Source organism: Crocodylus siamensis, chromosome 7 (genome assembly GCF_052110815.1).
Source record: "Crocodylus siamensis isolate JL-2025a chromosome 7, ASM5211081v1, whole genome shotgun sequence".
Lineage (NCBI taxonomy): Eukaryota > Metazoa > Chordata > Crocodylia > Crocodylidae > Crocodylus > Crocodylus siamensis.
Window position 1 is genome coordinate 19215467 of NC_143401.1, and position 24569 is coordinate 19240035.

The 24569-nt window shown below is 46.5% G+C and overlaps 1 protein-coding gene across 1 annotated transcript in view; it reads right to left on the reverse strand.

Moving 5' to 3' along the window:
* Positions 1–12576: 12576 nt before the first annotated feature.
* LOC149859558 (uncharacterized) overlaps positions 12577–24569 on the reverse strand; it is a 42195-nt gene continuing 30202 nt past the window's right edge. The window contains exons 14-18 of the mRNA XM_090056545.1: positions 19895–20083; positions 18008–18123; positions 16599–16752; positions 14920–15101; positions 12577–13036 (exon numbers count right to left, since the gene is read on the reverse strand). Of these exons, the coding sequence (XP_089912671.1) occupies positions 12655–13036; positions 14920–15101; positions 16599–16752; positions 18008–18123; positions 19895–20083 (1023 nt within the window). The 3' untranslated portion in view covers positions 12577–12654. The remainder of the gene's footprint in view (positions 13037–14919; positions 15102–16598; positions 16753–18007; positions 18124–19894; positions 20084–24569) is intronic.

Genomic DNA, 24569 nt, shown 5'->3' on the forward strand with positions numbered 1-24569 from the left:
CCCGGAATTGGACCAGAAGCATTTCCAGTCCACTTCTGGGTCCACTGAGGAGCACAGTGGGGGGGACCCCCCACAGCCTCCTGGCTCAGCAGTTGCCCATAGAGGGGACCCCAGGTGCCCCTCCAGACCCAGGGGGCACCAATCACTGAGTCATAAGTATGCACCTGTAACCAACCAGCACTGGGGGAAAGCAGGATAGAATAGAGGGACCCAGTAGCTCTGGAGCAGACAGGGGATGCAGCTGAATCCCCAGACTGAGGGCCCAAAGGGGCTTTCAGTCCCAGTGATGCCAGACACAGCAGAATGTGTTTACTCACAGATCCCAGCACACTGACCTAGAGGGTGAGGGGCATGTGAGACAAATGGTCTCAGCGACCTGGAGACCTGGGCACTGTGAAGACATTATTTGAGTTCTTTTGCTTTAGGTATGTGGTGCCACTGATAGTGACATTGAACCGTTGAATTAATTAAGAACTATAGGGCATTTTTATACATGCAGATGCTACAGCACAACACACACATTTGTATAAATGGTGAAATTCACATCAACATGCAGAAAATAGCAGCAGTTCACTTTTGAGCTAAAACACATCAAAGGTGTTTTAGTTCAAAAGTTCACCGCTACCATTTTCTGCATGCTGACATGCATTTTCCCATTTATACAAATGCATGTGAAACAGCACCATGCACATCAGCTCGCATGCACAGCTGACTTGTTTAATCGAGTCTGTTCTGACACTGGATTTCTGGTGCATCAGAGCAGACAAAAGTATGTGTATAAATGCCCATAGTGATTAGTGTGCCCAGGAATTGATTAGCAGCTGTGGTGGTGATTTGTGTATTTATCTATGAATTAATTGGAACCTGAAACTTGAGTTATAGATACCAGAATTAATTGAGGCAGTAATTTGATTTCCAAAACCCAGGAATCAGCTAAGGGATATGCTAACTGAGAAGCCCTATGCATAGACTGACCTCAAAGCCCCTGAATTGACTTTGACTCAAGATTTAAGTTACTGCAGATTAAATAAGGGATGTGCTGAACTAGAAAACCCATGACCTACTCAGCTGCTATGATCCAACTGGACTTTGAGTAAACTGATAGAGAGAACCACCAAATCCAAAGGCTCTGTGTAGATTAAGGACTGTATTGCCTCATTTCACCTTGGGGTTGTCTTGGGAACCTGGCCCCTTACATCTCAACTTCTGGGCCAATAATACTGGCCAGTTTTGGTTGGCATGTAGATGGAATGAAGGGGAGGAGAAGTCCCAAAGACATCCTCAGCGTGTGTCTGCCCACAGGGGTTGATATCAACATTCTAGGACCCTCCCTATCTTTTTATTAAAAGATCAAGGTGTAACAGATGAGACAAAGGAAGCACTCCATGAGCACACTGTGACCAGGACACACTACAGCTCACATCCTGCTTAGACAGGCAAAGTTCTCCCGAGTCCTAAGACAACACCTGTTTTGACAACACTGTGCACACCCAGAAAACTGGAAATGACCTGAAACTGCAGAGGAGAGGGAGGGTTGGGGGAAAAGATTTAAAAAACCAACTTACTTGAAGCATGGAAAAGAAAGGCAGCTGGCCCTGGAAACACTGTGGAAGCCCCACATGTTTCCAGGGGCAGCCTAATACAGGCTGTACAACCAATCAAGTTATTTGATTCCACACTTTGACAGAGAGTTTAAAAGCCCTTCCCTGAGCAAAGCAGATATGTACCCCCTGCCCTAGGGGTTGCAGGCATAGACATGATAAATTGTCAAGCAGCCATGATCCCTACCTTACTGTACAGAGCTGAGACATGGACAACATACAGGAGCCACCTCAAGTTGCTGGAGAAACACCATCAACGCAGCCTTCAGAAGCTCATTTGAATCCTGTGGGAAGACAAACACATCAACATTAGCACCCTCTTGCAAGCAAATACCACACGCATTGAGGTGATGATCATTTGACAGAAACTTCAGTGGGCCAGCCATATCATCCAGATGTCTGACTCCAGACTTCCGAAGCAAGTTTTTATTCTCTCAGCTCAGTCGATGTATACACTGAAGAAGAGGGCAGAGAAAGCACTTCAAGGATGTCCCCAAATTAACTTGAAAAAAAGGTAACATTGACATCAACTCATGGGAGGCTATCACTTAGTACCATCCCAAATGGAAGAAGAGTTTGCTGTAAGGATCTCAACACTTTGAAGCCTTATGACAACAGGAGACAGAAAAACAGGAGTGGTAGAAACAGTGTGTTGTTGAACAAATCAAGAATACAGAGCCACCCACAAAGAACCACATGCCCAAGTTGCAATAGAACATGTTGATCCCCGATTTGCTTTGTCAGTCATCTTTGGATGCAAAGATAAGATGATCATGGAAGACAATCATCCTGGACTGCAAAGGATTGCCAATGATTAAAGTGGCATAAATTATTAGGACAGAAGAGACCTCTATCACAAAAACTCCACTCAGCAAAACAGTTGTAAGCATCACATCATTAACATATTCCATTGGATGGTCAGACTTCATGGACTGACTATTTGTAGAAGCTTTGCACAAACTAATATTGTCACTGTTAGAAATATACCACAAATGAACCAAACACAAAACCAGTGTACACAGGGGATAGAATTCCACCCACACCTGTCTGAGAACCTGTCTAGGTTTTGGGTATCAAGTACCCTTCCTCAAGTCTCTGAAAAAAAGGCAGCTTGGGCTATACAACAGATAGAACAAAGCCTGTGCAAATTCCAGTGTAAATAAAAACAGGCTATAAGATGCATTATTGGGTAGCTAACGGACAGGAGAAATGCAGTAGAAAAGATAAGCTAAGAAGGGGAAGTGAAACTGCAAGCCCATTCCAGAGGGCCATTTTCCTTTATGGAGTACAGACAGATTAGTAGGGATCAACTAGATCAGCAGTGCTCAGCCATTTTTCCTAGTGGGCTGGTTTGGCAGTGCTTAGTTCTTCTACAAGCTGGATTCAGTGGGAACCCTTCAGCTGCGTGGAAGGGGGAATGAGGTAGGCCAGTCCCAACACAGCCCAGCAGGAAACAGGAGCTTAACCCACCCCATGGAGAGCAAGGAGATATGGGTCACCCCTGCTGGGGAGGGGGAGAGGCAGGGAAAGGGGGCACGGTAAAATTCCAACCTGGCCCCACAGGGAGGGAAGGGAACATGGCCTGGCATTGATCCAGAAGTGGGGAAAGTGGCCCAGCCCAGCCTGAGTCACCTGCATAGGGCTTGGGGTTTGGGAATCTGGCAGGAAGTAGGGTGGCTGTATTATTGGCCACTACTCCCCCCACTCCCCTTTGCTCCCTCTGGGTTGCCAAATTTCCTGATCTGTAGGAAGTCCTGTGGGGCAGATGTGATAGCATTTGTTGCACTGGATGAGATGTACCACATTCTGGGATAGACAGGTGTAGGATCTGTGATTCTAACGGTTTCATTTTGGGGGCATGTTGATTGTTGGGCCAGAGAGATGAGTTGCCAGTTTTTGTTCAGGCAGATTGGGTCCCATTTGGTGTCTGCTGATCAGTGGGGAGTTTAGTCCTTTTCAGGTATTTGTACCCAAAATTATATTTCAAGTACTGTAATTGTTGGTGATCCTTCTCATCAGTTGAAGAGTGGATGGCAGCTAAGGATATAAGGATGGGGAGAGGGGGGCATTGTCTTGCATTGTAGTAGGCTATTGTGGGGTATTTGGGTGACTATGTCAAAGATACAAACTACAGATATTTCTCTGCTGAAGTGTCCTTGCTGGGTAAAGACAGTTCGTAGTTGGGCATGGTTGTGTCACAAGATTTCTTTCTGTTTCATTCCAAGAAATTCTGGATGGCTGGATAACTCTCTCCTAAATAATTCAGAAGCAGAAGGGATCAAACACTTTTATAAACCTGGAGGGTGACGGTGGTTTTCACATTCCTTAACAAGGGAAGACACAGCTGGTAAAATTGTTGCAGAGTTCTGATGTGCCTGTTGCTGAAGGAAAAAGCAATGCGAGTGATGTGCAACTAGGAGAATGTTTTTACTGAGGTTTTTTTTTTAATTTTGCAAAATATGGAGTATTGTGGGAATAGAAGCATCTTGTTTATAATTATTTAATCTACACTTGATAGGACAAGATTGCATATAAATCAGGTAAGAGTATCCAGAGCAGAGGGTGAGTCCCTGGGGAGTACACATACTGGTAAATCAATATTAGAAAATTGAAATGAACAGAAATATCTGAAAACTCCTTGCTTGTTCTGCATATTATGAGAGACAAATAATCCAGACAGGGGTTTTTACTCATTGGAAGTTTTATTGTAGTTGCTTCAGGACAATATTCACTTCTTAATCAGAATATCAGCTTAGGCCAGGGGTGGGCAAAATACAGCCCAGAGGCTGAATTTGGGCTGCCAGGCCATTCTATCTGGCCCACAGGGCCCCTAAAAAATGTAGAAAATGAATATTTCTAGGCCCCTGGCTACCTGTCAAAGATGACAGGAGCCAGGGGCAGTAGGACCCAGGGGAAGCCACAGCAATACCCTGTAACAGCAAGGCCTACCCAGCCAGAATCCCCTGCTTAGCAAAGGTTTCTTGCCTGGGACCGTGGGGCTGTTCATTTCTCCCTGCTCCAGAGCGGGAAAGGCAGGGGGAAAAAAGGGGGGGGGAGGCAGGGGAGGACTGCGGGTGACCACCCCAGTCCTCAGGGCCGGGTGAGCTCCTGCTGAGTCCAGTGGTCTTGCCATGCAGCTGGGATCCACATGGTGCATAGTGGCTGGCAGGTGGGCAGGAAAGTGGGGAAAGTGGGGGGGGGGGGAGTGGAAGCAAGCAGACATGCAGGAGCACAGAGCCTGCCCCAGTGTCCCAGAGCCAGTGGCAGTGGGGCCCAGAGCAGGACAGCAGGAGCACAGGGTGTGGGCTGGTAGAGGTCTATGGAGCTGGGCTGGACTGCACCAGCAGGGAGAGAGGGAAGCTGGCCTGGCTCCATAAAGCCCCAGCTGGCTGGGACCCCACACTCCTGCTGCCACACTCTGGGCCCTGCTGGCACTAGCCCCAGGAAATTGACACAGGCCCCACACTTCTGTTCAGCTCTAGCTGTCTCCCGTGTACCTGCTCACTTCCCTTCCCCCTGCCCCAGCCCTGTGGTGCAGGTAGGGACAAGTGCACGCAGCCCTGACCCCACATGCCCTACACTTGCCTGTCTGGGCTAAGTAGTGGCAGCGTGGAACAAACTGCTCCTCAGCATGGGTGGAAAGCGACATCCACCCCTCCCCACGGCCACCCAGAGTCCATGCAGGACTGTCCTTTGTCACCACCACCTCTGGGCTTCCCCGTAGGGCAGCAGTGGCAGTGAAGAGCAGGCACAGGCAGCCCTGTGTGGGCTCTGAGCAGCTGCACCAGGAAGCGCTAGCAGCAGGAGGGGGAGGAACCCCTTTTCCCCCATGCTGAGTAGCAGTTTGTCCCACACTGCTGTTGCTCAGCCTGGGCCCTGTGCTGGCTCTGAGCTCACTCATCAGGGCTGAGCTGCAGCAGCAGCAGCAGTAGCAGCTGGGCATAAATGGCTGTTCAGTGCTGGTGACAGCACCCCCTCCCCCCTTGCCACCACTGGGCAGTTTTTGGTGCGGCAACTGGGAGCCTGCACTGCAATAGGCTGTCGTGTGGCACCTTCACTGCTGCTCAGCCCCCATGCCCACCAACCCACAGCTACCCACACCTACCACCCATACCCCTCCCCGACACCCCTGCACAGCCCACACAGTATACAAGAATAAGACTGCATTTTGAGTCATTATGCAATCACTTCTACATATACAACACACAAATCAGGACAAAAATATATTTTTTAATTAAATTAAAATATATTATTATGGGTGTTTGATTTTTAGTATATAATTTGGGGAGGGGGGGGTTGTTTTTTTTCCCCTAAGATGGCAAACCCTGTTCCCCAAAGGCATACTTCCAGAGGCAAAGGTGGGACTTCCAGTCCCAAGATGTCAACCAGGGGGTGGGGCACCTGTCAAGGGCCAGGGCTACCTATGCAGCCCTCAACAGCTTGCCAAAACTTGATAAGTGGCCCTCTACCCAAAATAATTGCCCACCTCTGGCTTATGCTCATGAAAGCTCTTGTGGTTTTACTGCTGACATTTTCCTGCTGCTTACCAGGTCATGGCAGTTAATGCTGGGTCACAGTATTGCAGTTGAAGAAAGTTCTGTTTGAGAGAGCTTATCGTGTGACGCTGACAATTTATAATTAACTTTCTCCCCATGCACTGTGGAAATGAAGAAAAAGCCTCAAAAACTCTCCCTTAAGTTTAGCAGTTTTATCCTTTATCTGGAGATGCTACAAACACCCTGCCCATCTATCCCCTTTCTTCTTGTACATTTCTTTTTTCCAATCACATGGCTTACTCCCAAGCAAAGCAGTCTCTTGTGGGGGGAAATCGGGGTGACCACCCTGGGCTTGGTGCTTGGGGGCCCTGCAGAGCTGGGCGGAACAGCGCTGGCGCAGAGCTGGGCAGAGTGGCAGCTCCATGTCCAACTGCTTGCTAACCTCCCCCCACTGCCAACACCTCTGCCGCCAACAGCAGTGGCAGCTTCTTCAGGTCTGGGGCCCATGGGATTGGACCGGGGGACAGGGCACCACATAGACTGATTTGCCCCTGGCCCCGCACCCTGGTCAGGTTGGCTCTGCTCCCAAGCATCCCAAATCTTTTCTCTTCTTTTAATCCTATCCTTGTTTCTCTGGTTGTACAGTTTTCTCTGCATATGTGCGTGTTTAACCAAATACATGCTTTCAAATTCCCCTGAGGTCTTTCTGTGCTTCTATTCCTTATTCATGTACTGAGGATAAAATTTACCTTCTGGTATGATTATGAGATGCTCAGTAGGGCTGTGTGAAATTTCAACAAGCGTTTCATTTTGAAGCTGTTTCAATGCATTTTGAGCTCAAAACAGTGAAATCAAAACGAAACAGAAGGTTTCAAAACAGCTTAAAAAGTAGATGAGGGCACTCAAAATTAAACAAAAGGGTTTCAAAACAGCTTTGAAACAAAACAAGAGCACTCTCACTGCTAGGCTGAGCTCTGCAGGACTGGTGGAGCCAGTCAGAGTACAGGGGAGAGCCAGGGCTGTGCTCCGAGTGGTTCTGCCAGTCCCACAAAGTTCAGCCTGACAGCGGGATGCAGGAAGTAGCCCTGGCTCTCCCCTGCCTCATGCCACTGAGCTGCACTCTGAGCAGCTCTGCCAGCCCAGGAAAGCTGAGCCTGGTGGCGGGAGGCAGGGGAAAGCCACTGGCCAGGGCTGCACTCTGAGCAGCTCCACCACTGGCTTTCCTGCCACCAGGCTGAGCTCCATGGGGCTGGCAGAGCCGCTTGGAGTGCAGCTCAGTGGCGGGAGCTGGGGAAAGCCAGGGCTGTGCTCCAAGTGGCTCTGCCAGGCCCACAGAGCTCAACCTGCCTTCCCAGCATTGTCGGACTCCTCCCAAGGGTGCAGGCCCCCAGGTCTGTGTGTGGGATGCCAGGAGCAGCACCAGTCTTCCCAGTGCTGGGCATGGGCTGCACCCAGCGCTAGTCCCAGGTGGAGGAAAAGCAAAACTCATGTCAGCTGCTGGCAGCAGCAGGCTGCTGTCATCCCAAGCACAGATCTGAGGGCCCGCACCCCCAGGAGGAGTATGGCACAACCCCACAGCCCTCCTGGGGGTGCGTGCCCCCAGATCTGCACATGGGATGACAGGAGGCTGCCGCTGCCAGCAACTGACATGAGTTTTGCTTGTCAGCACCTTGAGGTGCGGTTTCCCAGAAGCCCCTGCACCTATCTCCGTGAAGCTTGGCAGGCTTCATGCCCTCAGTAGGGTCTACCATCCCTGCAATTTTCATCTGAATCATTCCCCATTATAGCCTATGGGCGAAACTTCGAAACAGCAAAACAGTGTAGACGAAATGAAATGGGAGTGTTTCGAAATGAAATGAAATGAAATGATGAAACGAAACACTGTCCCTTCAAAATGGCAAACAGAAATCAAAACAAAAGGGAAGTGTTTCACACAGCCATAGTGCTCAGTGTTATAAGTCATCTTGGAGAGAAAAAATATCTATCTTTCTCATCTATATTTCTAGTGGGTTCCTTCTTATTGCCAGTAAATGTAAAGAAATTAGACTGTGTCACATTCTTTCCTTTAACCAGCTCTGAAAAAACTCCACAGAAGCATGTGTAGACACAGATAGGGCTGGCTGGGACACAAGGGTGCTTCAGTGAGGGGGCTACTTGCTGGCTAGAGCTGAACTGAAGCTCCCTTATGCCCCAACCAGCCTCTCTGCAGCACATTGAGCCAGGGGAAGCAGCCCCAGACTGGCAGGCTGACCAACTCCACCCTGGGCCCCCTGCCATCCAAGGGTGCTCTGCTCAATCTCCATGTGCTGCACCTGAATAAACTGCGGGGTTTATTGTTCCGGAATTAATTGCTCCCAGGAGTACATTCAAGCGGCACACCCGGGAGCAATTAACTCTAGAGCAATAAGCTCTGCAGTTTATTCAGTTGCTGTAATTGCATGTGTAGATGCTCCCACTGTCTCCTCCTTTGTGTCTGTGTAGTACCTAGGCAAGAGTTAGACTGAGGACTTGAGGACTTCAGGCAGTGGTTGAGTTCTACTAATAAATCACATTGCATTTCAGATTCTCTTTCTTCTGCAGAATCCCAAATGCACTGTTTGTGGAGAACCTGGCAGTAACCACCCCATTCTTCTGTTAGGAAAGCAAGTAAGGCCGGGCCAGTTCACTGCTTGCTGGTTTTGTTAATGTTTGATGAGTAAAGGATGCTTTGCTACCCATCTGATGGGTCATTCAAGTTGGCTTCTGGGTCTTCTTAGTTGTTTAGATAAATTTCACCAAATCATTCAGATTGGCAAATCAAATGTCTGTCTTGCCAAGTTCGCTGAGACATCAAACTGGGCAGATGTTTTGTTTGTATTGGCATCCTGCCACGTAGCCTGTCCATTTCTTCCTGACAGGAGTGTTAAGCAACCAAAACTGTCATTGAACTGTGCTGATTCCAACACACCTTTCTTCTTATTGACACTGGCGCAGGGTAAAGGTTTTGTTATTGGTTCCCTCCACACAGGTAAGCAGAGTCCCTTGTAAAGGAGATAAAGCTCTAGCAAGCAAGGCACTAGCATCCAGGGCAGGGCTGAGTTTTTTTATGAAATTTAAATGTCAATCCTCCCCCACCCCCAGGCCCACAAAGGAAATTCTTTAACAAAGCTCTCCTAAAGTTCCCCCTGCCAATCTTTCAACCAGCTGTAAGGGAAGACCAAAGCTTCCCAATTTTCTCAAAAGGAGAGGGTCAGTCTAGTGATCAGCCCTTTGGGATCACCATATAGAGGACAGCAGAACTTCCCTGCCATCTTCAGGACATGAGGGAGACAGTATTTCCAAAGCTTTGAAGCAGATCTGCCATTGCAGATAACAAGCAGGAGCAACAGGTCCTTCCCCTCCCACCCCCCGCCCAACCTACTCTCTGCAGATGGAGTTTAGTGTGCTTGTTCGTGTCCTTCACCGGTCCCTATCCCACATAAGGTTGGTGAGAGAGCTGTCTTAGAGTCACCTTTTCATCCTTCCTTCTTTCCAGCAGCAGATGCAGCTCAAGAAATATAGCTCTGAATGCAAAGGGTCAGTGTTAGTCACACTGCTTTGCCACTTACACCTACAGTCTCAATGACCTAGTATGAGACTCAATATCATTAGTGCAATTTCCTTGATTTTTAGTTTACAGCATCTACCCAATACAAGAAAAGCCATTTTTTTGTTTGTCCTCTGGTTGAGTGTCTAGATGACTGCAGTTAAGGCCTATTCTCTGTTTTTACTCCTGGGTTTTAGAACAGCAGCTCTTGCATTCAGGCTGCCAATAGTGTCTGCTTCTCTCAAGTGTGACTTTCTCCCCTGCAGTTATTGGCTATTCTCCAAGCCCCTGAAGCTTCTACCATATTCCACCAGCTTGCCAGGCACCAGTGTGCTTCTGCATGTCCTTCCCAGCAACCGTAGCTGCTGAGCATCCTTAATTTCTAGGCAGGATGAGGAGGCTGGCAAAAACCTCAGGGAAGCAAAAAAGAAACTGAGAAGTGTCTTGTTCTAATGAGAAATTTGAAATGGTGCCAATTTCCTATATTTTATAAGCTTAAGACTTAAAGATAAATCCTGGTGTTTATCTGTGTCTGAATAATTGTATACCAGAGGTACATTTTGCTGTTATGTGTTCAAATGCACAGCAATTGCAGAGCCCCGATCATCTTCAAATTGGCTTCTCAAATTGCCAAAGTCCAAACATGGGACATATGATGCAATAAAGATCCCAGAGGCAGGTGTTCTTCCATACAAATGAGCTGGGTTAAAAGAACATCTTATAAATTGCAAGGACCAAGCACTCAGAAGTTAAGAAATGCCAGTTTACAATTCACAGATTTTCATTACATCCATTTAATTTCATTTCATATTTACAAATAATTGCCCACAGTTATTACTATTGGTGTGTTGGATATTTCTAAATTGCTGGTCAGAACAGATGCCTCCCAGGCCTCTTACACATTGTAAAGCAACACAGGTGTAAAGAAAGCCTTTGAAAGAGCTGCAGCAGGAGTCTTACAAGTCCAGCTGGACTGATAGTGTTTCCACTGTATGGTATATTTGCCCTTCCAAGAGCTCAAGGTCTAGGTCAAATGAAAGAAATAGGAGGCCTTGGACATTTAACTGATTTTTATGAGGCCGGGCTGTATTACATGATTTTGGGAGAGGCTACAGACCCCTGCTGCTTCATCCAGTTCACATATAATATATAATGGGAGGTACAAGCCCCCTACTGCCCAGCAAACTTAGTGAATATTTATAGGACTAAAAACTAGTACAGGTGTCCGCAATGTTTATGGGCTGAGTGCCAAAACCCCCTGCAACCTAGACTTCAAAGATGTTGGCATGCCAGGAGTGGTAAGCAGGGGAGTTGCAAGAGGTCCAATCCTTGTCACAGCAGCACAGCCCTGGCCCCTTCCCCACCATGCTCCCAGAAGCACCCACTGCCAGCAACAGACCCTGGTGCAGGCACTTGCAGACTCACAGCTGCCTGCTGAGATCAGCCCAGGCTCTGGGCAGGCCCCTGCCACCTGCCTGGGAGCCCGGACTGATCACAGCAGGCCACCATGAGCCTGCAAGTGGCTGCATGGGGGGTCCAGAGCCCCAGCCCCACTCATTGCTGGCAGTGGTTGCAGGCATACCCCAGGGAGCATGGTGGGCAAGGGGCCAGGGCATGGCGACCACGGAGCCTGCCCCTTTCCTGCTGCTGACCAGATTTTGGCTACATGCACAGGGCAGCATAGACCCTGCTGGGACCCCCCAGGCCACAACAGGGTCAAGAGCCAAGGCTGAGGTCTGTGCTACACATCAGCAGTGGCCTGGGTCCTGAATCCCAGCTCCAGGCTCATGGCTTAGTGCAGTAGGAGCAGGAGCACGGGTGGGGTGGGGGCAGGGTCTGGGATTGGCCGCATGGCTCATCACAACCACTCCATCTCCAAGGCCGTGTCTCAGGCCTGATGTGCAGGTCCCTTGACCACCCTCAGCATGTAGAAAAAGCAGGGGCGAAAACTGTTTGCTTTTACGCTTAGTCATTCCACAAGAGCATATCTGGAGAAGCATCGGCAACTTGTTTCTCTTACCCTGCCATATCTTAAGAGGCATCCACTACTTGTTTCTCTCCCGCCCTGCTAACTCACAGTTAGAAAGTCCCAAGTCTCGTAACTATGTTGGCGTAAAGTACGCACGCACTAAAGAAAGATTCCAGTACTCTGTAACAGGATATATAAGTAATGAAGAACCAGCACTAGGGGTCGGCTTTGATCTGAGTCTCATGACTCCAGGCCGACCTGCTTGCAAGCAATAAAGGCTTTATCTCTGTGGCTCATGGTGTGACTCACTTCTGGGGACCAAATTGGAACTTAGCCTCCAGGAGCTCGAATGGCCCCTTGTGCAACAAGCACAGACAAACTCTGCAGGGAGAGAAGACACAGACAGGGGCAGCAAGGTCTGGGGCCACCTGGCAGGAAACCTCCTACCTGAGACTGCTGCACTCATGCAGCTTGCCCTGCCCTTTGCAACTGGGTCCAGTGGGATGGAGACAGGAATGTCCCCCCCCGACCCTCCACCTCTTCGCTCCCCTCCTGCCCCCTGCAGGGATGCCAGGCTTTGCGGGTGCACAGCCCCTGGCAGTGGAGTGCAGCTCTGGCCCCTTCCCCACAGTGGTCCCCAAGGTGCGTGTGGCAACAAGCCAGGGTGGGACTCAGGACCCCAGTGCAACACCTTAAAGGCTCATGCCTGCCTCCCACATCTGGCTTGGGCTCTGAACAGCTGCTGCTTGCCATGGAGCCCAGGCTTTTCACAGCAGGGCTTGCAGCCTCCCTGCCACCTTCTGTGAGCAGCCCGGGCTTGGTGGCTGGCAGCAGCTGCCCTGACCCCAGACCAGCTGTGGCATGCAGAGCAAAATGGCCTTGTGTGACATGCTCTGGCATGCATGGCAGTGGTTGCTGACCCCTGGACTAGTATATTAAGCAACATTATGAAAGACTGGTGTTCTGTTCAGCCTTTCCAGCACTATCATTTTTGCAACCACAAGTCACCCACCTGGCACAGAATTATAACATCCTGCTTTTCCCACTTTTCAAGTTCTTTTTCCAATTAATGCCAGTATCAGTGTACATATTGGCTTGCTTGGGGTTATAAAAAGAGACTGGACTCCTCTCTATTCCTTTTCCTGTCTCAAATTCACTAACAACTTCTCCCCACTTCTCTTTCTTAGAGAAATAAAGTGAGCTCCCTTCTAAGGGTTCAGGTCTAGCCACATTTTCATAGACTAAAGAGTTGTCATTGGCATGACCAGCAGCAGGGTCAGAATCGAAGATACAGCTGTATACATCCTCCTTTGGTATTTCACTCCTGAAGTAAACTGAGTCGTATGCATCCTCATTTGCAACCGAAGGCACAGATGTGGTGTTGTAGTATAAGTCATCGGACACCCTTTTGACACAGAGACAGGAAAAACACCCAGTTAATTGCTCCACTTCTGTAGTGCTGCCTGTAGAAGTAGTGTGACTGTGTTCTGGATATTAAGTGAATATTTGCATATGGAAGCATGATTAAAGCAATTAATGCTGACCACTGAAAGGGTCATGAACTGGGACTAATTCTTCTTCCCAAGACATCACTGGCAGAATCCAGATGATTCCAGTGAGACTGCATTTTTTTCCTCTGAAATACTTTGTGCCAGAGTGGCTTTGCCAGAGGGAGGAGGACAAAATATAAGCTTGCCCAGGGCATCATTTTCCCTAAGGCTGGTTCTGGGTCCAGATCAGGCCATGACAGAGCCAACACACAGGGCCTGGAAGTCTAGTGAGGCACAGTATACAGCTTGCACCCCATGCCAGCCTCATGTACCACCTGCAGTGCAAGTCCCAAAATGGGGCTTGTGCATGTTGTGGGGGACACATGGGACAGATGGCCCATGTGCACTGGCTCTGGCATGGCCTGATCTAGACCAGCACCAGAGCCAGGACTCTAGGGCAGGTCCAGCAGAACGCAGGATGCAACACACATCCCATGCCAGGCCCCTTAGGCTAGAGGTTCCCAATTACTGGGCCATGGACCCCATGAAGGGTTGGCTGCCGGGTTGTGGCATAAGCCCCCTGCTCAGACCCCCGTCTGTCTACCCAGGTGAGCGGCTTCTGGAGTTAAAGCTTACCTTCTGGGGTTAAAGCTGGGCAGGGGGGCAGCCCCAGGATGAAGACAGTCGGCTCTGTGTGCCCTGTCCTGCTCCTGCCAGTCCACGGTATAAAAAAGGTTGGGAACCACTGCCCTAGGCCACATGCAGCACCTACCAATTCCAACCTATGCACCAAACCAGCTCCACACACTACATCAGTCTGACACTCACAGGCCAGGTTGTACAACTCCTCAGACCAGATCTAGCACATGGGCTATATGTTTGACACCTCTGCTCTAGCACAGAACAATCTACATCTTCCATAATAAGCCAGATGGCAAGATGGTGCATCTCTAGCTGAGAATGAGGTAAAAGGCAAGGCAAAAGGATTCAGTGGTTTCCTTGGCATATTCTGTTGCTTTGATCATGCAATATTAATATCTCCCAGTGCACTATGAGGGGATCATGCTTCCCTGTCCCTCCCCAGGAATTTGGAATAAACTATGTGCAGAAACCCCCCAATGCCTCTATCCAAAATATACACATAGTAGGAATTAGGCATGTGCACCTAGTACTGTGCTGAGCTCATGCACAGTTGGATATATTCTATAAGGGCCCAATCAAAAGTTTCTTGAAGATAGCCCCTAAATGTATTGTCCTCACTGCAGCGCTAAGTGTATGGTATGTCTACACTGCACACTGGGATGGAGTGCAGAGACACATAATGTAGGTCAGGTACTGCAAATAATCTAGCTGTGGTTGTATGGAGCTCCATTTCGGTAATTTATCCTGCTGAGAAGCATTATGCAATGTAGACATACCCCTAGGCCTTGTCTACACTTCAAAGATTTGCCTGTAGACTGAGACTATAAAACCCGCCTACGATACTGACAAAAGTGTATATTTCTGCCCTGAACAGAAAACCAACAAAAGTATTTTGGGCCAGGGTAACTGTGTCTGCAATAGGACTTCTGCTGGTATAAAAATGTGGCAAAAAAATCACTGTGACTGCCATCATTCTACTAGCAAAAGGTTCTAGTGTATACTCAGCCTTGAAGGCTTCTGATGGTGTGGGAGACATCCCCACTGTAGTTGAGGTTCACATTTGCCATTCCAATTATACAAATGAACATGAAAAAACCAAGGCAAGGTATATTCATTATGGGGACTCTATAACAAAAGTAGGACCAGAGTGAATTACCTGTAGGCATCTTTTGCTTTCATTACTAGCTCTAAAATGGAGGAGAAGGGGTGTCTTCTGGTTGGGTTAGAATTCCAGCAGGCTTTCATACACAGAATTAATGGAGTAAGCTTTTCCACTTCCTTATCGCTGACATTTTCTTCGTCTGTAAATTTCAGAATTTCCTCTGTAAATTTCAAAACCTGTTTTTATAGTTAAGCAAGAAAGAAAACAGAGACACTTTAGCATTCAAACAAACATAGCTGAATATTTTCCTCTATGGCAAATAGTAAAAAGAGGTCTAGATCATACCATATATAAGAACAATTGTAATATGTTAATTAACCCCCAGGAAAAAATGGAATAGGAAAACAAAAAAGTTGGGGAGTGAATTTCAAAGAAACCCTCTTACAGATATTTAGTGGGAGGATGAGGATTGGATTGTGGTAAAGTGCACTTTTTACATGCCCATCTAGGGAGGGACAATCACAGTCCCAGCACTACCACCAATCAAGTAGCAGCATAGCACAATATTTCTCCACCTCAAAATTTAATGAATTATAGAAAAAAATGTAATACTGATAAAGACAAACAAGATCCACATTCAGAAAACAAGACCCACATTTGAAATATCAAAGAGTGAACTGTGATACTTTCCACACTCAGAATGAGGGCTACAGAAAAAATGACAGTCACTCTCAAAGCTGGAGGCAGCAGTGCAATCACTCACTAGTGGCACAGCAGCTATTTTTGCAACCCCTCTCAATCATGCTACTGTACAGTGCACACATTTGGTAATCATGTGGGGTGCACAGTTAGTCTTTCTACCCTTCTCAGCCACTGTCAGTGCTGTGCTACTAGCAACCCTGAAACTTACTAGGACCTGCCAATTTCAAGGCTGCTTTACAGGCAAGAAGTAACAATGTAACCAGTCTTAATAAAATAGTTTAAATTTGCTTATACACATTGAAATATATGGGCTTTGGCAAACGACTACTACAATCTGCACAATGTCATGGCTCTTTACATTATATTGACCCCAAAAGCATTCTAGGAGCCAAGGATGTTCAAAGAGACCATCACCAGAATTAAATACTCAAGAAAATATATGTAAGTGAATTTTAATAGCAACTTTAATAATGAAATACAGATAAGATATACATGGACAAACATATAGAGCAAATAATATTAAATTAATAATATTAAATTGATAAAATGCACATTTATCTAAAGAAATGGCAATCTTATTAATATTTGAAAGAAATTAATCTTAAATTCTCTACAACCTAAGGTCTTAAAAGGCCCCAGCTAGGTGGCCAGCCTGTTAAGGGAAAAACACTTTTTTCTTACGTTTAAAAACTATGTTGTAAAGAAATACTTATCTTGGTTTATTTGTCAGTGGGCTAGTCATCAAGAACCATACCTCAGGGCTGACAAGCAAAGATTCCCAGGTAAACCTAGATTTTTATACTTAATTATCTGGTCTATTTGAGCCACCTTTAGGTATCTTATTTTGACCTGTCTTTCTCATATCTTCTAAACTCTTCTTACCTCACCTGCTCATTTTCTCTGCCTCCTCTTCTCTTAGCCAAGCTCTGGTCAAGTAGATGCAAGCAAATGCTATTCTGTATCATCATTACGCAGCTTAGGATTCATTTATCCATGAGAAGTTTATGCTATTTTCCATTTACTGAACTTACCTCCTTGCTGTTTAATAAGTGGAAAGGCTTCAACAGCTTGTACATATGCAAATTGGTAAAACGTGTTGTTAATGCTTCCCAGACCACAAGCCCGAAGGTGAAAACATCTGATGCCCGGGAATACAGTCCAGCATTTCTCACCTCTGGGGCAGCCCTATGGACAGGAATGGACACTTCACTGGTTTATTATAAGTCAGCACATGTGAAGAGTTCAGACAGAGTTAGCTGTAAATGCCCTCCATCCAGAATATATCCCTCCTACCCCTCCAACATTCATTAGGCCAACTTCTGGACTGGCACAAGGCACTTGGGAGTGCCTTTTACCTCAGGGATCCAGTGACCACTGTACAGTGGAAATATCTCCTGAGCTCCTGTATATACCAATAAATGCTATTCATGATTGAAGCCTTGGAAGTCCAGATACCTAGAAAAAAGGGTGTCTCATTTCTACTATTCTGAGAAAAAAGCATGGAGTGGGGTGTCTAAGGGAGTCAACCATCCAAGTAATTCATAGGTCTTCCTTCTTCAGAGTTGTCTCATTCACAAGGATTCAGGCAGATTTTACATGGCAAACTACAGTATGCAGCTGGTTACCAGGTTTCCCCCAGCTTTGTGAAAGTCTAGTACAGCTTTCCTGGTCATCTAACAGTTGAACAGTTTGCAAAGCACTTCCCTTCAAGCTAAGTCAGCTATACCTTCTTTTTTCTGGACAGATTAGTCTTCAGGCCTCTGGGACCCTGCTCCTTTTAGCCTGTAGGAAAGATCCTCTCCTCCAGAGACCTGGTGATTTTTTGAGCCCATCTCTTAGTCTCTTTGTCATTACTTCTTCAACAAGCCCAGTGTTGTGGGACTCACTAAAGCTCCTTTCCGCAGGCCAGATAATAACCCCTTCTACCTTACCCAGAGAATGGTTTGCTCACTCTGTCAACCAGGGAGTAAGCAGCAGAGGCTGTGGCATCAGGTTTCATTAAGAGTGGAAAAGAGACTGAAGGGCACTGTAGGAGATTCATTTTAGCCCAGAAAGGGTAACAGGGCCATGAAGTACCTAAACACCTATTTCCATAAGACCCTGTAGTGACATTTCCCAGGATGACATTTTTGGAGTTCTGATTTTTTGCCAAAAAGTTAAAAAAATGTCTTCCAGGAGAAATAAATAAATTTTCTGGCTGTCTCCACAGTTTGACTAGGAACATGGTAGAATTAAAGGAGGAGAGAGAGCACATCTTGAGTGAAGAAATGTTTATGGCCATTGTGGATCTTTCTTCAGAGCTAGTTAGAGGAGCTGGAGAAATACAATGCTGTACCTGAAATTGGGTTGGCTACTAATAGGCTGGATTTTGTGGCAGAAGAGAGGCACAAAGGAAGGCAGGAGTAAACTGGCAACATTAAAAACCCTAAAATCTGTTTACCATTTTTCAGCGTCAATGGGCATGACTTTGTGCACATAGGGGACAAAGAGTCTGCTTTTAGACCCTGTATCTGGCAGACAGACTGCTCTTCCCAAACGACCAACTTTCGCCACCACCTTTCAAAAGAAAGGGAAGAGAATAAGTCAAAAAACACAACATCTAAACAATTGTCCCTTCCCAGGAACAGACAATTCCTGTTGGAGGACTGACTAATTATAGGAACACAGGAATCATCAGGCTTGCCTGTCTAGTCCAGCCTCTTGCCTTTAACAGTGCCCAATATTATATGCTATACAGAGAAGAAACTCCATAATGGGCAATTATGAAATAACCCTCAAGTTTCTTCCTAATCTTTGGCAACTAATGCTTGGCTTATGCTCTGAAGAATAAGTTTTTTATCCATTTCACAATTTTAAGCTTAATTAATCAAGGTTATCATTTTTATTGACATAAATGATACCTTTTAAAAAATGTTAATTGATATTTTATATGCAACACATAAATAAGAAATGAAACCTTTTTTGAATCCTGCTAAACGCTGGCCATGGAATATCACAGCAGTGAGCTCCACTGTATTTATGCACAGTGTGAAGTTTGATCTGGTTTAAATCAGTCGCCACTCACAGGGCACATCTGCACAAGATGCTTAACTTCACATTACCATAGTTTACTGTGAAGTAAGCATGTGCATCTACACATGCGCATGCTTACTACACAGTAAACCTCCCTAATTCCAAGTAAATTTGCTACCTGCAAATGCAAGTAGCAAATTTAGTCGAGATTAGTAACAGTGCTGTAGTGCCCATGAAGATGCTGGACTGGGAGCAAAATCTGCTCCTGGTCAGCCATCCACCAAGGGATGAGAGATTGCTCCCTGCCCATGGGAGCTGCCTGCTGTCAGGGCAGCCTCTGCCACAGGAGCCTGGGCAGGAACTATGTCCCCCTGCCCCAGCAGAAGGGAGCTCCAAGCGCGCTGCTCTGAGACTGAGATTGGGGAGCAGGGCCTGGGACATCCCTATCTCCCAGCTCCCACTCCGCCATCACAATCAGGAAGCAGGGGGCTGGGAGACCCTAATCTCCCAGTAGTGGCTCTGAGACTAGTGGGCTGCTACCAGGAGATCCTTACTTCCCAGCAGTGGCCCCACACTGCTGGGAGACAAGGGTCTCCCAGCAGCAGCCCCACAGTCCCAGAGCACTGCTGGGAGTTCCCTGCTGGTGGGGCTAGGGAGCCTGTTCCCTGTCCAGCTCCACAAGCACAGAGCTGGGGGCAGACAAGCTCCCCAGCCTGTTCCCCTGCCCCCATCTCCATGCTCATGGGGCTGGGGGTGAGGGGGAAACAAGCCCCCCAGGTGCCCCTCCCCAGCCCTACACTCATGGAGCCAAGTGGGAAACAAGCTCTCCAGCCCCCACCTGGTATGTGGCAGGGACAGCTCCCAGGCCCATGCCCCAGTTGGATGATTGAGGCACAGGCCTTGGAAAGAGCTGCAGGTGTGGGGTAAGTCCCAGCCCCCTGCCATAATCTGCCAGTGAAGCAACTAGTAGCTAGCCCCTTGCTCCTCTCCTGCAGCTCTTTCCAAGTTCCCTGCACCTAATCATGGAGCCAGGCCCAGGAGCTCCCTGCTGCCAGGGCAGAGGGACTTTAGCTGTTATTGTCCGTTGTATATGGGATACAACCTTTGCCACTACATAATACTGTTTTAATTCTTGTTTTCCTGCCCTTTTTTTTGTTTGTTTAGAGTTATGCCTGTTTTCTATGACCCGTAAGTGAAAATATTTTGTCCCCTTTCAGCATAGAATAGAACTGGACAGTGAATTTAGGCTGCACTGGAAAGACAACATAGGTCACTGAATGAACAGACCAAATATAAGAAGAATAAGTATATATACCTCAGAGAAACTGGGACCACAAGTAACATAAATATAACTGCATCGCAGATCACAGTGTATGATCTTGCTGGAATGAAGGTACATCATAGCAGAAGCAACCTGCTCCAGGCAGGAGAGAAGTTTGCCATGATCCATGTTACAAGCCACTCGGTCTAAGGACTCAGTGTAGTCACCAAGACACCTGGAGATCTGACAAAGACAAATGATGATGATAGATTAAAAAAAGGAGCTGCTCAAAACCCCCCCCCAAAACCAAAACACCAAAAAAACCCCACTCTGGGCATGGCTACATAAGACGTTTACTGTGGAGTTAGCTCTGCAGTAAACATCTCTGCATCTACATATGCAGCCCTATTAGGCTGCAAGAAACTAATATACTCCACAGCAGGTTAGTATTTGTAAATACACGTACTTGTAACTACAAATATCATCCTGCTGCAGAGTTTTTTCATATGAGGCAATGCATGTGTAGATGCTGACCCAGCTGGCTGAGGCACCTGGGTGCTTCAGTGCACCTACTGGGTAGCCTTGCACTGAAGCACCCTCATGGCCCAGCCAGTAGGGCTGTGCAAAGCTTTGGATCGCAATTTGGATTTGGGGATGATTCAGATGATTCAGAGGCTGAATCTATGAATCTGAATTGAATCACTAGAAGCTGTAGGCTTTCCAAATCAATGCAGAGCTTCCAAATCGATTTGGAAAAGATTCGGAGATTTGGCCATATGGTATAACGGGGAATCAATGAAATATTTATAACTTTGTTGATTTTTGACTGATTCAGATGAAACTTGCAAGGGCGGTAGCTCTTTCTGAGGGTCAAGTTTCAAGGTGCCAAGTTTCAAGGCAATAGGTGCAGGGGTTTCTGGGAAACTGCACCTCAAAGTCCTGAAAGCAAAACTCAAGTCACGTGTGTGTGTGTTAAGCCACAGTGAGGTGAAAACTGCAGGGCTGCTAGCTCTTGCTGAGGCCACAAAGCCTGCCAAGTGTCAAGGAGATAGGTGCAGGGGTTTTTGGGAAACTGCACCTCAAACTGCTAACAAGCAAAACTCATGACATAGGTGATACTGTGCGTGTGTTAAGGGACAGGGGGGTGAAAACTGCACACCTGTTAGGGCCTGCTGTGGCCACAAAGCCTGCCAGCTGTCAAGGAGATGGCTGCAGGGGGAGTCTGGATTCTGGGGCCTTGCACCTCTGGCCGCAGGCAGGCAAAACTTGTGACAGGCACTTGTGGGACTGCGTGTGTTCAGGTGTGCCCTTCCTAGCGCTGGGGCCTCTGAGCAACATGGCAGTGTGCCCCTGTGAGGCCTCCTCCTCCCCTATAGCCTCGGTCCGGTCCACCACTGTAAACAACGGCAGGTCAAAATAACTTAGTTGGCTCAGCACCAATAGCATGAGCGGCAAAGCTACCCAGCTGGAACTGTCACAGAGCCTTTCTTTTTATAAAGGAATTGACAGAAGTAAAGATCTTGTGTTGGATATATGTTCCTCGTGGTGTGTGATGGCTTATCTTATGTTTTTATGTTTGTATGTTTCTTATAAAAAAAGCCATAATAATTAGAAAAATATATCTAGGAAGCTTTTCGGTTGAAAAACCCTTTGTCAAGCTGAGGAAGTAGGTGCAGTTGGTGTGTCTCCTGGTCTTGGATGGAAGGAATAGTAAAGAAGCCAGAGGCTGGCCTGGCATGCAATGCAGGCAAGAAAGCCAGTCAGTGCAAATGGAAATGGAGGTGTCATGGGGTGAGGGACAGGCTGGGGTTGGGGAGGGGGGAGAGAAAGGGGATGTAGCAGCGCAGGTAAAAGTGCAGCGGTACCTGGGAAGTCAGATGTCTGGCAGGTTGCAGCAGAAAAAACTTCTTCATGGTAAGGGTGGCCTAGAAGGCCTGCAGTTTTCACCCCCTGTGCCTTAACACACACTCAGTGTTACCTATGTCATGAGTTTTGCTTGTCAGCAGTTTGAGGTGCAGTTTCCCAGAAATCCCTGCACCTATCACCTTGAAACTTGGCAGACTTTATCCCCTCAGCAGAAGTCATCGCCCTTGCAAGTTTCATGTGAATCAGCCAAAAAACAACAAAGTTATAGATATTTCATTGATTCCCCATTATACCCTATAGCTGAATCTCCGAATCTTTTCCAAATTGATTCAGCCAGATCGAATCGGAAAAGCAATTTGAATGTCCGAATCAAATCAGTCAAATCTGAATCTGAATTGAATAGTTGCCTATTCACACAGGCCTGCCAGCCAGCCCCTCTGCTGCATGTTAAGTTAGATTGGAGCAGCCCCAGGATGTCACACTGACCTCCACAGACCCTCTGCCAGCTGGCTCAATGTGCTGTGGTTCTGGGAAAATGTGTAAATATGGCATCTGGGAAGAATAAGCTCCAGCATGATATGCACTAGAGTTTATTGCTATGAATTAATAGCATGTGTAGACGTGCCCTCTAAATTCTAAATTCACAAAGAGTGAATTTGTTTCCTCTCACTCCACCCCAGTGAGATGCAATGTTTGTCCTTGAAGAGGTCCATTTTTCAGGCAAAATATATCTTTGGTCTATGATCCTCAACATTGCCTTTCATGTGTTTTGAGAAATCAAGAGCAGAAATGTGGTATCTGTGATTTCTGTACAAGGACCTGTATTATTACAGTGGAGAAAAGTTTGTTTTAATGGTTAAAGCAAAGGATTACACCAGAAATTCCGGTCCTATTTCTAGTGCGACCAAAGACTTCCTGAGTATCTCTGTCTCTGTGCCTGTCACAGACACTTCTGTTCCACCCACCAAACTGTAATTTTCATATATATTACAGCAGTGCATAATCAGGGCTTTATTGTGTCCAATTTCCTGCTAAAAAGATTAGTTGCATCTCAAAACAGATTGCCCAAATTATGTGCAAACCTTTTCACAAATGCAGTTCTATGTACTTGTTGAAAACGTGGGCCTGAAGGTTCATAAAAAACTTTAAGACTTTTCCCTGAAAATTGTTAACAAACTTCTTAATTATTGGCCAACTATCAAAAATGAGCTTAAAATAGTCAGTGTGCCCTGCTAAGGTATTCAGTAGATCAATTTTTAATTGAATTGTATGTGGTTAAGTTTTTTTTCCATTCAATTTTAACTGTGTAAATTTTGAGGAGATTCATTCATGGACTGTCTTTGCTTCAGTTTCCAGGTCAGGAGAATGAAGAGAACTTTCCAGATCATAAATTCATAAAAATACTAATAAAACACAAAGGTAACCTGAGTTCACAGAGCCAGAATATATAACAAAGGAAAAAACGTACAAGTGGTTGATACCAGGAAACAGTCTATCCAGACAGCCTATGGCTTTTTTACCCCTGTAAAGAACAGCTTAATTATCTGAAGATGAGATCATTTTTCTAATTACTCAGCTGATTTCAAAGGTTGAGGGAAACTTCTCATCTGAACTACTTGTTATGAGGATCCAAGATGTAGGGGAGAAGGGGGCCCTCCCATGTTTCAGTACACTACTTTAGTGCTTAGGACAGAAATTCAGCAGGTGTATCTACATGTGCCCCTCATGGCACAGTTGTTACTGCACTATCATTTAGTACTTGCTTTAGCAAATACTAAATAATGGCATAGTAACAGCTGTTACTGTGCTGTCCTGGTGGTGCATGGTTATTTTTAGCAATTGTGTCACCGTTAGAAGTCATTAGTTAGTTAGTTAGAAGGGCCATTGTTCAGTGAAAAATAAGTGGTTTAGTGAAATGAATGCTACCCTGGATGGGAGGAGGCCCTGTATTTTAGCTTGAGGCCTCACTTGCAGCGGGTTTGGAAACTTCCCCATTGCTCTCCATTCATTTAATCTAATGACTATTAAACCAAGCTGCACTGACTCAGCTTCAAGAGGAGGGCTCAAAAATATTTAACTTATGGCCTGATGGCTGAAGCACTGTGCTTGGAAATAAGAGACATGTAGATTTAAACCAGTTTTGGGTAAGGAGGGCTTAGAACTTAAACCTTTTGCTTCCTGGGTAAGTGCACTAGCCCCTAAACCATCGGGTTAAAGTTTAGGCATGTCTTTCTTTTGGGTTTTTGCCCAGTTTGGGACTTACCCAGCCTTATACACAGACCTGCCAGCTAGAGTACAACCTAACAGAACATGCTCAGTAGCTGTGTGGATGCTTGCACATCCACACTGCTACCAGAATAGAATCACAAACTGTGCGTGAGGGCCATCAGTAGCATTTGCACAGCTGGGTAAGTGCATTTTTGGCATTTAAACTGAAATAGGCTCTAGTACCAAGAGCCCTCTGTTAGATAACAGCACAAGCAGAACCCAACCTGCCAGGTCCAGAACTCAGAAGAGAACTATGGAATCCTTGCACTCATTTATGTGCTTGAACTGCCAGATCCCTATGGCAGAGCTGCTTGCAAAATCCCCAATAGATGGGCATAGTCTCTAACCTATTGTATTGTCTAGTTTGACCCTTTGACTCATTATTGGTAAAGAACTGGACAGTTTTATACTGAGTATTTTCTCTGAAGGAAATATGAAAAGCAAGTTGTAGATCGTATCATTTCAGCCACCAAAGAAGAAGCTGACTCACACCTACCAGAAAAAATGCTGCATAACCTTTGGGAAAGAAAACTCTTGTCAAACCAAAATGACTCAGGGGTGGGGAAGGAAGGGAGGAGTTACTAGTAATGTAGTG